Raw genomic sequence first — 14142 nt, forward strand, 5'->3', positions numbered from 1 at the left:
CTACTTTTGATTTATTTACCACCTATGTATCATCTTTGCTGAAGTGAATGTTCAATATTTTGTTCATTTCTTGTCATTGGAATGATTTGTTGATACTGAGTTTTAAAAGCTTTTTTCCATATCCTAGATACTAGATACAACTTTATTAGTTATGTGACTTGCAAATATTTTCTCTGAGAATGTGGTTTGTGTGTTCATTTTTTCAACAGTGTCACCAGAGATTAGAAGTTCTTAAATTATGGTCAAATCTGATTCTTCCTTTTACAGATTATGCATTGCATGTTGTATCTAAGAACTCTTTGATTATCTCAAGAGTTCTAAGAGCTTTGACTACTATCTTCTAGAAGTTTCATAGTTTCTGGTGTTACATTTAAGTTTATTATCCATTTTGAGTTAACTTTCAATAATCTGCGAGGTCTAGATTGGGGTTCATTTTTTTCTTTTGGTGTGGGTATATGCAATTATTCTAGCACCGTTAGTTGAAAAATTAATTCTTCATTTATTGACCATGCACCTTTGTCAAAAATAAAAAGAAACATGTGTTCTCTATTTTCTTCCATTAATCATATGTCATCCTTCCTTTAATAACATACTTCTTGAGGGTCTATTAGGGAAGGGGAAAAGGAGAGGACAAGAGAGGGTGGTAGGGAAGGTCAATACAACCAAAGAATGATATGTGCATGTATAAAAATGTTATAGTCAAACCCACCAATTTGTATGATTGTGAATCAATAATGATAATAAAATAGATATAGAAATGACACACCTCTTAACCATTGCAACTTTAATAAATTCAACAGGTAGAATCAATACTCCAGCATTCTTCTTTTTCAAAATGATTTGGCTAGTCTAGGTCCTTTGCCTTTCCATATATATTTTTGATTCAGTGTATTAATTTCTGCCAAAAAATTCTTCTGGGATTTTTACTGTTATTGCATTGAATCTCTAGGTCAATTTGTGGAGAAATGCAATCTTAATAATATTGAGCCATTTGATATATCAATATGGTATATCTCTACATTTATCTAGTTCTTCCTAGATGTATCATTTTTTTTCTAATTTTCAGCATACAAATCATGCACAAATTTTATAAAATTTAAACTTAAATAGTGCCCGTTTTGTTTTCTTTGGGTGCTACTGCAAATGGTACTTTAAAGCTTCAATTTGTAATTGCTTATTCCTAATATACACATAATATTAAAATGCAATTGACTTCTGTACAGTACTCTATTTTTAACCTGCTAGTGACAAAAGCAAAGAAAGATAGAAAGTCATTCAGCAAGTGCTTTGGGGCTCAACAGGGAAAAGGTCACATTCATAAAGGCTTGGCTAAGAAAAGTGAGAGTAGTGTATCTGCCTTTTACATTGTTTGCTCTATTTTAAACTCAAATGATAGCAATTGTGTTTTATAATTTCCATGCATTATTAAATGTGGGAGTTAGGGAATATTAATCTAATTAATTATATGAAATTCTGAAATATAACAAATATCTCTGCTAGGACAGAGAAGAAATAAATCATACCTTTCCAAGCACTGTCAGTTGCTGAACTAAAAGATGAGCACTTTCAGTTTTCCCAGCACCACTTTCTCCAGAAATAACTATGCACTGCAGAGGGGAAAAAGGAAACTGTTAGACATTATCCTCAGAAAATTCAACTGGCCCACAAGAAACTCAGATGGAAATGTTACTAGCCTTACCTGGTCTGAATTATATGTGACCATAGACTGATATCCTAAGTCAGCTATTGCAAAAACATGAGGAGGGTTGGCATTTCTCTTTGCTCCAATATATAGTTTGGAATGCTAAAGGTTAAAAAAATATGTTTTGTAGGACTTTTTAGTTTTACTTCTGCTTTTGTTTAAACTCTGGACTATTCACAGATAGAGTACTAATTTTTTAAAGCAGAATATAAATAAAATACAATTACATGCCAGAAAATATTACACACACATACACATGCATGCACAAATTGCAAATTATGTAAAATAAAATATTCATATCACTTCTGAAACAGAACTGAAGGCTTCAAAATACTATTACTTGTTTAAATTTAAAATACTTTATAAATAAGAGAGTGAGGTATCATTTTGCTGACTGCTCCTTGTATACAATAATGCCTGGTATATGATTTTATTTGCTTTTATTTCATTTAATCTAAATTGTCTTGTTTGATTTGTACAAGATCACACAATTAATTTGCAGCAGAATTCTTCTAAAGTTCAACTTCTGTAATTAGGTCAAGGTTCCTAAATTTTAGGTTGGTAGAAGGTAACATATATTTTTCACATGCAAAATACAACTTTTAGGCAAAAAACTAAATAATTTTCTAGAGTACGCAAATAGCTGGAAAAGAATAGGCCCAATTAAAAATGAAAAACACTCAGGTTTAATTCTATATTTAAACCACTAGGGGTTAAATCATAGATAATTATATATTCATATTCATAAAACATATCCAGTATGATAGTAATGAAGCCAATCAATACAATGAAAGAAAATTTTAAAGTCACAACAAATTTTGCAGCCACTAAGTACGTATTATACACATAAACAATGTAGTTGCACTTTTGACTTTTCAATATTGGTTTGAAGGCAGATATTAAGTATATACTTTATTGTAGACATCAGTTTAGCAAGATACCATGTAGTACAGAGCTGTTACTAGTAACTAAATGTAACTAACACTCTGAAAGGTACTTTTGGAACAAGAAAAACTACATGCTGCACTCAGATTGACTTCATCTATTTTTCCTGTTTTTAATGCTTTAACCATAACTATATAACTTCTTTTTTAAAATGCTGTATAAATTTTTATTGACATCCTTTTAGATTAAGAATCTAAATAATATAATTATTTGCATAAAGTAAGAGAATGCAAACACATCGCCTACCTTTGTAGAATAAAGACCCAGACTCTGAAAAGGGTTAAGAGCAATGAGTATATCTCCCACATAGATATAGATCTGATCTCTGGAATAACACTTTTCAAGCTGCTCTGAGACAGTATTCTGTAATAAAATAAAAATAATTTCTTCCTCCTAAAAATAATTTGTGATCAACTACAATTTGAAAAAAGTAAACAACAATATGCAAAACACCCAGAATTTGGGCCAAGAATTAGAAAGAAAGAAATATATTCATAGTAAGCAACATAACATCAGATGTGCAAGTACCCATCTATTTAACAGGCATTTTCTTTGGTTTCTGAGAGTTGAAGAAGAATGTCATTGTAAACCACATTTTCCAAAGGACATACTATATCTGCATGCAACATATTATGCCATACACATACAATATGGAACATACATACATATTATTATATCCCACCAAACTGTTGAATTAGTTGGATTTGAAATAAAATCATGTTCACTATATTTTCAATGGCTTTGCTAGTGTTCTTTCTTGTTCCTTCACCTACTACATTTACTTATTACCTTGAAAGTCATATAACAAGGATGCAATATATTAAACATATAACATAGACATAACACATTAACACAATGTTGCATATTGTTATAATGCATTCTCATAACACATTGTTACAAATAATATGTAACAATATGCGTGTATATGTGTGTATATGTATATACACACATATACATCAAATTTTCCAGTAAGCCCAAATGTGTAAGCAGAGGGAAAAATTCAAAAACATAACTCTCATAGTTGAAAATCATGTGATTAAATGGATCAATTTTAATAGTGTCAGAAATCATCATTTATATAGTACATGAAAAAAAGGAACAAAATATAACCTAGACAACAGAAAGAAACAAATTCAGTACTTACTACATTAATATATTGTCAGCAACATGATTAGTGAAACCTTTATAATCCACAAGCCTAGGAATTTACATAATTGGAAAATTTGATATATAGCAGATGACTTGTGTTCAGAACAGGCCTCTTGATTTGTTGTACTTCTGAGTAAAATGTTCAGACATATATTGGAAAGATTAAGAAATAAAAAGCTATATGGATGAGGCTGGATAGAAGTCCTAAATTTTACTGCAATGAGAACATTTATTTCTCTAATGATCTAGAATATTTCTCTAATTATCCAGAATAAAGAGGGATGAGGGGAAAGAAGGCTGAGATTATAATTTACAGACTTAATTTTGTACCCTTCACACAAGATACTTGAAATATTACTGAGATAATTGAGATGAGGAATTCCAAACAGAATTCAGTGCTCTAAAAGGTAAGCTGGGTGAGAACAGGGGCTTTCTATGCCAGGAGGGTCAGATCAGGGTAACGGGAAGCTCCTGAGGTATCACAGAGGTCTTTGAGTCTGTCACAGAGGGCTGGAGCTGGAGAGGATTATACATGGTGGCTATAAGAGGCAGACTATATTTTGCCTCTTGGTAAATGATACCATTGAGATTCCTAGAAATAATTCAGACAAAGAAAGATCTGTGACACAACAACTCATGCTTGGGGGAACCTCACAACCTTTTCATTTGAGCATTAAAAAAAAAAATGACATTGGGCTGCAAGGATCCAAAATTGGGAGTTCTATATATTAAAACTGAAGATGGAAGAGATAATCAGGAAGTTAGAAGACAAAGTCTGAGACGTACAGATGGTATTCAAAGAATTCCCTGTCCCCATCATTCCAATAAATTTTTTAAAAATCTGGAACGTCTAAGTTTAATTAAACTGAATTCTTACCTCATCTAGAACTTCTAGGGTGGCTAAATCATCTACATCCTTCAGATGTGAAATTAGAGATCTGTTTAAGTTGCCTTTCTTGGTGTGAATGCGTTCATGTCTGTGGAGAAAAATCATTTCTGATTTAAAAACTTAATACTGATCAGAGCAGAAATAAGTTTTAAATACATATGAGACCAAAGCCTGCCATGATTCTGTTTACCAAATACAATGATAGCATACCTGAAAACACCCTAATAATTTGATCCTCGCAGTTTGTTTTCTCATCTCCATTGGAAAAATGCCACATATAAAACTCTATTCATGAATGATTAAGAGGGACCATAACTTCTGTCCAGAATTGTTCTTAATTTGCTACAAATTAAAAACTCCCTCTAAGTTCCTAGGTGTGAGTCAATCTGTTATGAACACATTTGTCTTGGGGTCCTGAACATTTTTCTTGATTCTCTTCCTTGCTTCATTGGCATCTCCAGTTATGTGTTCTTTGCCCTAACTTATCTTTCTGTCACATTTTGGGGGTCTCCTGAGCTTCAGTTCTTGGAAATATTTCCCCCCACACTCATTTCTTTTCTTTTCTTTTTTTTTTTTTCATAGCTGTAAGAGCCACTGCTACAGGGACCCTAACCCTAACCCTAACCCAGACATCCACTTGTTTATTCAGTGCTTCCCCCTGAAGTCTACTAGGCACACCTACCACACCCCCAGCTACACTCCTGCCCACCCGCCCAGACCCTGCTCGTCTAATCATTCACGACAAAGACCTCAGAGACACCCTTGGCTCTTCTTTTTCTGACACTTCTCATGCAACCTAGATACACATCCCGCCAGCTCCATCCTCACTTTTATCTAGGACTAGACGATTCTCAGCACTGTCACCTCCACCACACTGCATCCCATGACTACAACCACAGACTCCGGGTAGTTTCCCCGCTCTCACCTCTGCCTTCCTGCACTCTTCTCACCATGTAGCCAGGGGAACCCTTTAAAACATCATGCTACTGCTTGGCTCTGAACTCCTGCCTTCCCATTACAAAGCAACATCCAAAGGCTCTGCTACAAAGCCCTAGAAGATTTGTGCATCAGCCCCAACTCCCGTCACCCCCTTCTTTCTCTAACATTGTCTCCTCTGCTAACTCATTCCATCCACATTGTCTTCCTTGTCATTGCTTAAATATGTTAAGCACACTTCTAATGTGCAGACTTGGACTAGCTATTCCCTCTGATAGCTATCAAGCCTCCCCTCATTTCCTACAGGCCTCTTTTAATACTGCGCTGATCAGAGTCCTTTCCTGGACAAGCCATGTAAATTAACACCATCTATCCAGAACTTCCCATCAGCCTCTCTTTCTATATTGCCTCTCTGTCTGTCTGTCTCTTTCTCATGTGTATATCTTTCTGTGTGTGTTTATTGTCTTTCTCCTCCCATCAGACTGTAAACTTGGTGAGATGGAGTACCAGCATAATTCCCTGCTGTGTCCCATCATCTACTAAGAGCAACTGGCTTATAGTAGTCACTCAATGAATGAGTGAGTTTGAATGGCTAGCTGTAAGCAACTCCTTGTCTTGGCATTCAAAGTCTTCCATAATATCATCGAATCTGTCGTCCTGGTATATTTGCTGCAAAACACTTTTTACTTGAGCTTAAATGAATTTGTCCCTGTTTCTTTTACGTCTCCTGAGCTCTCTCCCTCCATATATCCCTTTGTTTTTATCTCATCTGTGTGATGAAATTTCATTCTGTTTTCACAGTATACCTCAAATGCCTTCTCTTTTAAACCTCTCAGAATCCTTGGTTAAGTCCTTTCAGTCACCCATGTGTTTGCTGGTATTATCCTTTTAAAAGAATTCATTATCGCTTTTAGAATGCTCCTCCGACAGGAAGTTCATTTCAACATATGGTGAAACACTTGGATAACCATACACAATAAGAAAAAAAGAAAGAAATGAGAAGCTGAGCTTACTCTTTCACAAATAGTAACTCAAAATGGATCACATACCTACATGCAAGATGTCAAACTTATAGAAATTTTGTATCTATATGTATCTTATACAAAACTCAAAGAAGACAACATAGGAGAAAAGAGATACCCTTGTGTTTAACAATAAGTTTTTAGATGCAAAACCAACACCACCATCCATGAAAGAAAAAGTTGGTAAGTTGGACTTCACTAAATTCCTAGCTACTGTTTTGCAAAAGAAACTGTTAAGAAAACAAAATACAGATGGAAAAAATATCTGCAAGTCACATACCTGATGAAGGACTTGTGTCTACTGATAGGAATAGTGTCTTAATCCTATTTGCCATCCTTAATTCCTTCATAATTTTTATAGCACATACAATTTGAAATTATGCACTAATAGTTGTATGGATAATATAGTTAATGTTTGAATCCCTGATTAAAATGAGAGTTCCAAGACTCAAAAGTCTTAGTTCCTTGTTGTAGACCATAAAAAAGTGAATTATTTAAAACATAACAGTTCCTCAATAAATGTTAGCTGAATAAAAGGGAATATATTCTATAAGAACTTCTGGCACAGGATTTGCACAGTTGATTTCCATATTTGCTGAATGTACCAGGTATTCTCTTATTTATTTCCCTCTTTCCCAAGAGATTTAAGCAAGTACAATCATTTTGATATATACCTTATAAGAAAACAGAAAGAAATCCAATTATCCATTTAACTGAAGTGGAGGGCCCTGAATTTTTCTTCTGTGCTTTATGGGCCCATTTGGCAGTTTGAGACTGTTACTGAAGAATGACAAGAAGCAGATGGTGATGAACAGGGACATCAATATTTGGTTGGCTGGTACCCTCCCTCCTATGAAATCACCCTCCACGATGCTTTTGGTACTGTCAAAAACTTAAAAACGATTTGGTTACTATGATGACTAAAAACCCCAGATGGCTCTCCATTTTCTACAGCATAACTTAACATTTTCTTGGCATGAAATTCAAGCCCTCTCTCATCCTGCACAACCTTTCCAGGCTCACTGGCTGTCCATCATCTCTGGACAGAACATCTCCCAATAGGCCAAGTAATTTCAAGGCTCTGCATTTCATTCATTCTGTTTTCTCTACCTGGAATCGTTTTCCCTTCCATGCCTGGCAAAGTTTTATTTATCCTTCCAAGTCTGGCTTAAATTCAACCTCCCTGTGGAGTTGTTGAAGGACTTTCCAGAGAGCATACACCACTAGCAGAGAAGTTCTCACATTTAATTAGGTCTATATATGTTTTTCATTTCTGCCAGTCTGTGAGAAACTTGTGGACAGAAGCAGTTTTTTTCATCTTTGTGTACCTGTATGCATCACTATCTTCTATTATATAAATAACTAATAATATATCATTCACTTATAGGTATTATCTGAGTCTTCCCATATATATATTAGCCCCATGAGGATAGGGTTTTTTTTTGTTTGTTTGTTTTGTTTTCTGTTTTGCTTTAATTTGCTGACTGATATATCTCATGCCCCTAGACCAAATTCCTACAAATGGTGAGTGCTGAAATCTATTTCTTGGCTAAAAGAGTAAATATATTGTTTTTACTAAATAGTGTTCTACTGTGGGACCAAAGGGAAAAAAAATTGGCTCCAGTTATAAACAATTGAGATGCTCAAATAAAAGGTATCTATAAGTTTTGAGATAATTTTATACTTTCAGTCTTTTCTTTTTGCCTTCATTGTACAGAATTGGTTAACACTCTTGTTGGTTTATTAAATGTTTATCTTCTGTAAGGCTTGGAGAAAGCAAAGTCAGAATCCTCTAAGATTTCTGTCCTCTTGTGAGAAATACAGCTTGTTAACCAGATTATATTTTTCATTTACTCTGTAATACTGCAGAAGCATAGCTTCAGACTATAAATATTTTCTTTCTGTGTTGACAAAGGTCACAAATACCCTCAGGGGTGGTTATTATAGCTTCACTTGTGTTTCAGTTCAACACACTCAAAAAAGAAACAACTATTGCTGCCCAGTGTTAAATGCTCATCCTTACTATTTAGTTGTAGTATTATAATGGAACAGCTTTATTTGCTTTTACTTTGGTTAAAAATACTCTTGTAAATAACAGCCTCTATCACATAAGGTGATTCAGGAGCCACTAGGGTAGAATTGCAATCCTTTGTTAAACATAAATCTCATCAATGTTATTGTGTTAGTTTCCTTATCCATCTTTAAATTTCAGTAACAAAGACAACTGGTAGTATCAATGGGAATACAGGCTCCTCTGTTGTTGTACCCTGGAAGACTAGTTTCTTTTTTCTTTTTTTCTTTTCCTATCTGCAGTTTGACTCCTTTGGCCCAGTGTGTTGTTTAAAAATGACAGTGGAGAAGAAAGCACATGAGTCTGGTCAGCCAGATCACTGGATCACTGTGGCAACAACTGGAATGACAGATGTCATAGTCACCCAGCACCCACTCAAGTTTTAATTTGCCTCCCTCTTTCACATATACATCTTTATAGATGTTCTTGAGTATAGACAGATAAATGTGTATTCAAAAAATGACAACAATGTTTGAAGGAAGCATGAGGTTGGAAGCAGATAAAAATCTGTACAGGAACTCTCAGCTGATAACCATAACTCATACTCCATTGGGTAATTTTAAACAAAGTAGAAAGAATTTCACATTTGCATTAACTTATTCTACCTCCTTCCCAGTTCTAGCGGAGGAACTGTTCCTTCTTTGAGCAAAGGCCAACTATTCTTCTGTGCACTTGCTTTCTCCAGGACTCATTGCTGTGATGATCCCCTGCCATATGCATCATTGACCATTTTCTTCCACCAGTGTACAATGGCACCCTGAAACTCCCACCTTTAAAAAGTTTTCTCCCTTGATCCTCCATGCTTCACAGCTCCGCTCCATTCTCATTCCGCCACAGCTGAGCTTCTAAAAGACAGTTCATATTTCCCACCTCTTCTTCCACATCTCCTCTCCTCTCTCCTCTATCTTTCCCAGCTGGGGCTGCCTCTACCCCATTGTGCCAAGACAACTCTTGTCAAGCTGTGTGCGACTAAATTCAATGTTACTCTGCTTTTCTGGAATACTCAGCATGATTTAGCAAAGTTGACTATTCTTTATTGAAATGCTTTGTTCATGTGGCTTGCAGTAAGCCCACATTCCCTGGGCTCCCTCTAGCTCCAATTCTGGCTCCTCTGCTAGTTCCTGAATGTCGGTGTCTCCCAGAGGTCTATCCTGGGACTTCGCTTCTCTTTCTCAACACTCACATTTAGTGACCTCATCCAATGCCGTGGCACTGAATAGTTCAGTAAGCAAATTACTGAAAAACTATCTCCGACATGGTCTTCTCTCCTGAAGTCCAGGCTAGTACATCAAACTATCTACTTGATAATGCTATTATGATATTTAATTGGTATTTTAAAGTTAGCATGCTCCCAAAACAGAAGGCATGGCACTCATCACATTATCTGAATAAATATAAGGGACTAAATTATCATCTATAGTTAGGAAACACATCCACATCTCAGTCTAGTTTTCTTTCTCTATATATGTGTATGTGGATCATATATGTATACATAGATACATATGTTATATGTATACATAATATGCATGTATGTATCATATATACATTTGGCTTCCTATAGTTACAGGCTCCGATTTCATGGATTCAACCAATCATGTACTAAAAATACCTGAATAAAACTGTGTCTGTACTGAACTTGTACATATTTTTTCCTGTTTTACGTAGTATTTACTTTGTATTAAGTATCACAGGTAATCTATAAGTAATCTAGAGATAATGAAAGCATATGGGAGAATGTGCATAGGTCATATGTAAATACTGCCTGTTTTATAAACAGATTTGGGCAACTGTGGATTTCTGTAGTTGTGGTTGCATAGGTGGGAGTAGTCCTGGAATCAACCCTCTATGGATGTTAAGAAGAACTGCAAATACACATATAGGATATAGATAGACGTGTATATAAGTGTGTGTGTATATCTATACATATATGACATTTTAAGGGAATGATTTATATCAAGTTTATGTAAGAATTAACCATGAAATAATGGTATTCTATTCTAGATTCTGCTTCCAAGATCAGAATTGTCATGGTTAGGTATTTAATTACTTCCCTTTCTTTCTTTTGGATACAACACAGGTGGTTTTAACTTGAAATTTTTTTCACCTAAAAAAAAAAATCCAGCCGTATTTATATAAATATATAATTCTTAACTTCAAAGTGAATTAGAATCTTCCAAAACCAAAAATTCTGTTAAACTCAGCACTTTTTTCTTCTTTTCTCTTTTGGCAGAGATGAGAAAAATAAATGGGGAAGCAAACAAGATTAGAGCATCTGAGCAGTCAGAGATAAAGCTTAACGTGGCTGTAGTAAGGAATGAGGGCATGACATTTCAAATTCCAGAGAATAAAATATGTTGTTCTAAATATTGACTACTGTCCTTAAAATTTTTTCTCTCCCCTTCCCTATCAAAAACAATGATTAAAATTTGTATCTACTTTAAAACATAAATTTTCCAGTAAGTTACTATCAATAGATTTTTTTTTTTTACAACTAAGGTAGTTGACATGACGGGAAAATGTATTTAGAGGATTTAAAATGTGATGACACTAAGTGAAAACAGTTTTTCTGTACTTCATTCCACCCATACATCTTGCTTCACTGCCAAACAAACAAACAAACAAACAAAATATATATATTATATATATTATATATTATATATATAATTATAATAATTAAATTATTATTATTAAAATATTATATATATAATTATTATATATATATATAATTATGATCTATCTATACTCAGTGTCCCTTCACCTATGGAATATTGCAGAATTAGGTAGTAAATGTATGTCTATGCAAATGTGTCTTTTCTTATGGAAACAATAGCAAAATTGGATTCAGTCAAATTCTAGGCCACTGCTGATTTGAAAGAAAAGAAACAAAGAGGCAATATTGCAATTTTTCTTGCAACCTTCAAAAATGTAGGTTAAGGTTCTGATAATCTCTTGTGTGTATGTGTGTGTGTGTGTGTGTTTCTCTACATTTTTGAAATAGGCTAATTCTTTTAAGAGAAAAGGCAAAAAAAGAAAAGTACATCCAAAATTTTTCAGGAAATTGTTCTATTTATAGTAAAATGTGTTTTATTTCTCCCTATTGATTTATATATACTTATTGGATTCATGGTATATTATTCCATGAAATCAAATGTAATAATTTTCAGGAGCCTCTTTAAATAAAATAATTGAAAATTTCAAGAAAACCTACAAATATTTTAAAAACATGTAAGAACTGAGTCAATTTAATGTAGCTAAAAATGGCCTACGCTATCAGGAAAATTTTTAATGATTTCTAGAACATCATCAGAAACTAACATTATAGAAATCTGGGAATCTGATATAAACTTTCAGAATTTGTAAATGTGGTTCTAATATTTAATAAAACTTAAATTTCCCTATTTGTAGTTAGCATATTTTAATATTGAATATGAAAGCAAAACAATATTTCATGGAATGATGCTGAAGATACCAAGGAATTAATACATTACTTGATGTGAACTTTAGGGAAACATGCTTATATCGATTTGCCGAGTACATTTTTATGTGAATGCAACTTCATGTGAAAGTACTTAGGAGAACAAAGTCTTTCAGGCTAAGACTTGGATCATTTAACTATGAAGCAGGGATGGATTTTTAACTCTATTTAATTCCCTATTTGTGCTAAAATCATGTTTACATAGCTAGTACCAAAGAGGTAATTTATTTGAGCTGCAAAGCAAATGTCTTCAAAAATTTTCCCTGGTTCACACATCTCTACAGCACAATTCCAGGGGGCAACATTAATTTTCTACTTATGTGCTCTGGGGTGAAGTCCTTCATTTGAAATATGAAATTAGGAATGGTGCCTACTGGTTCAGGAGTATCTCCACGTGGGATCTTGGCACGGTGGTTTCAAGATTGGCCCTAATTTCATGGCAGTTCAGGGCTCTCAATGTTCCAAGAGAGGTGAAGTGGACACTTAGTTTATTAAGGTTTGGGTTCAAGACATCCTAGCAGGGGGTTTCAAGATGGCGGACTAGAGGGCGGCTGCATTTCACGTTGCTCCAGGACGCAGGATTCAAAAGAGGAGATAGTGAGAGACTTGGGACCAACTCAAAGCCGCCGGGTGAGTCTCTCCCGTTGGGGAGGCGTCCCGGATGGGGTGGTAGCCCCGGAACGCAGGGAATTTGTGAAGTGGAGTTGCTCGGCGAGACACCCCTCCCCCCGATGGAGCGGTAAACACGGACAACTGGGATCATCGTAGAGGAGGCGGCTCAGCACAGCACTTGGACTCGGAGCAACTACTGGGGCTCCGGGCGGCTGCCTGAGGAGGAGCTGCGTGGTGAGCTGCTTAGACTCAGAATAATTGCTTCTGAACACCGGGGGGCTGCCCGGAGGAAGAGGAGAAGCGTGGCAGGTGGCTTGGTCTAGGAGTGACTGCATCAGAGCCACAGGCGGTTGCCGGAGGAGGAACTGCATGGCGAGCTGTTTGGACTCAGAACGACCGCTTCCGAACACCAGGGGGTTGTCCGGAGGAAGAGGAGAAGCGCGGCAGGTCGCTTGGTCTAGGAGCGACTGCATCAGAGCCACAGGCGGTTGCCGGAGGAGGAACTGCGTGGCGAGCTGTTTGGACTCAGAACGACCGCTTCCGAACACCAGGGGGTTGTCCGGAGGAAGAGGAGAAGCGCGGCAGGTCGCTTGGTCTAGGAGCGACTGCATCAGAGCCACAGGCGGTTGCCAGAGGAGGAGGCGAGTGGTGAGTTGATTGGACTAAAAGCGACCGCTCCTGAACACCGGTGGCCTGCCTGGAGGAGGAGCGCGGTGGGTCACTTGGTCTCGGAGCCACCGCCCCTGAACACCCAGGGGGCTACCCCGAGGAGGAGGAGGAGGAACAGGGCGGGTCACTTGGGCTTGGAGTGACTGCCTAGGGCTACGGGAGGTTGGCGGGAGGAGGAGACGCGAAGTGAGTTGCTTGGACTCCTAGTGACTGCGTCGGAAACCGGGCTGCTGTCCGGTGGAGGAGGTGTGTGGCGGGTCTCTGGGTATCGGAGCTATTGTACGGGGCTCCAGGTGGTGGCTCAGGGGAGGGGCCGCATAGCCAGGCGATTAGGTGCAGAGTAGGGGTCCCAGGAGCTAGGTGGCTTCTTGCTGGAAGAGCTACACAGAGACACGCCTAGGGGCGGAGCGAAGTTTCCAGGACTGCGGGCAGATTATCTGGGAGAGGCAGCCTAAGGAGATTCGCCTGCGGAGGGTGAGGCTCCCAGGCCCAGGAGGTAGGTCCGGGCCCCTGGGAACGTTGCAGAGGAAGACAGCCCAGCCCAGGCGGCAGTTGTAGATTGACGGGAACCTCTAGGAGGGGAACTGACCAGCGAGACGTTCCCACCGAGTGAGTCTTCCCTACCGGGAGAGGTTTTCCCACAGGGACGGTTAAACCAGAGACACAGGCACA

General features: G+C 37.1%; 1 protein-coding gene across 1 annotated transcript in view; it reads right to left on the minus strand.

The window, feature by feature from the left end:
- Nucleotides 1–14142, minus strand: part of Myo3a (myosin IIIA) — a 240776-nt gene that overhangs the window by 112328 nt on the left and 114306 nt on the right. The window contains exons 11-14 of the mRNA XM_047521156.1: nucleotides 4674–4773; nucleotides 2894–3010; nucleotides 1700–1804; nucleotides 1524–1607 (exon numbers count right to left, since the gene is read on the minus strand). Coding sequence (XP_047377112.1) covers nucleotides 1524–1607; nucleotides 1700–1804; nucleotides 2894–3010; nucleotides 4674–4773 — 406 coding nt within the window. The remainder of the gene's footprint in view (nucleotides 1–1523; nucleotides 1608–1699; nucleotides 1805–2893; nucleotides 3011–4673; nucleotides 4774–14142) is intronic.

Source organism: Sciurus carolinensis, chromosome 12 (genome assembly GCF_902686445.1).
Source record: "Sciurus carolinensis chromosome 12, mSciCar1.2, whole genome shotgun sequence".
Taxonomy (NCBI): Eukaryota; Metazoa; Chordata; class Mammalia; order Rodentia; family Sciuridae; genus Sciurus; species Sciurus carolinensis.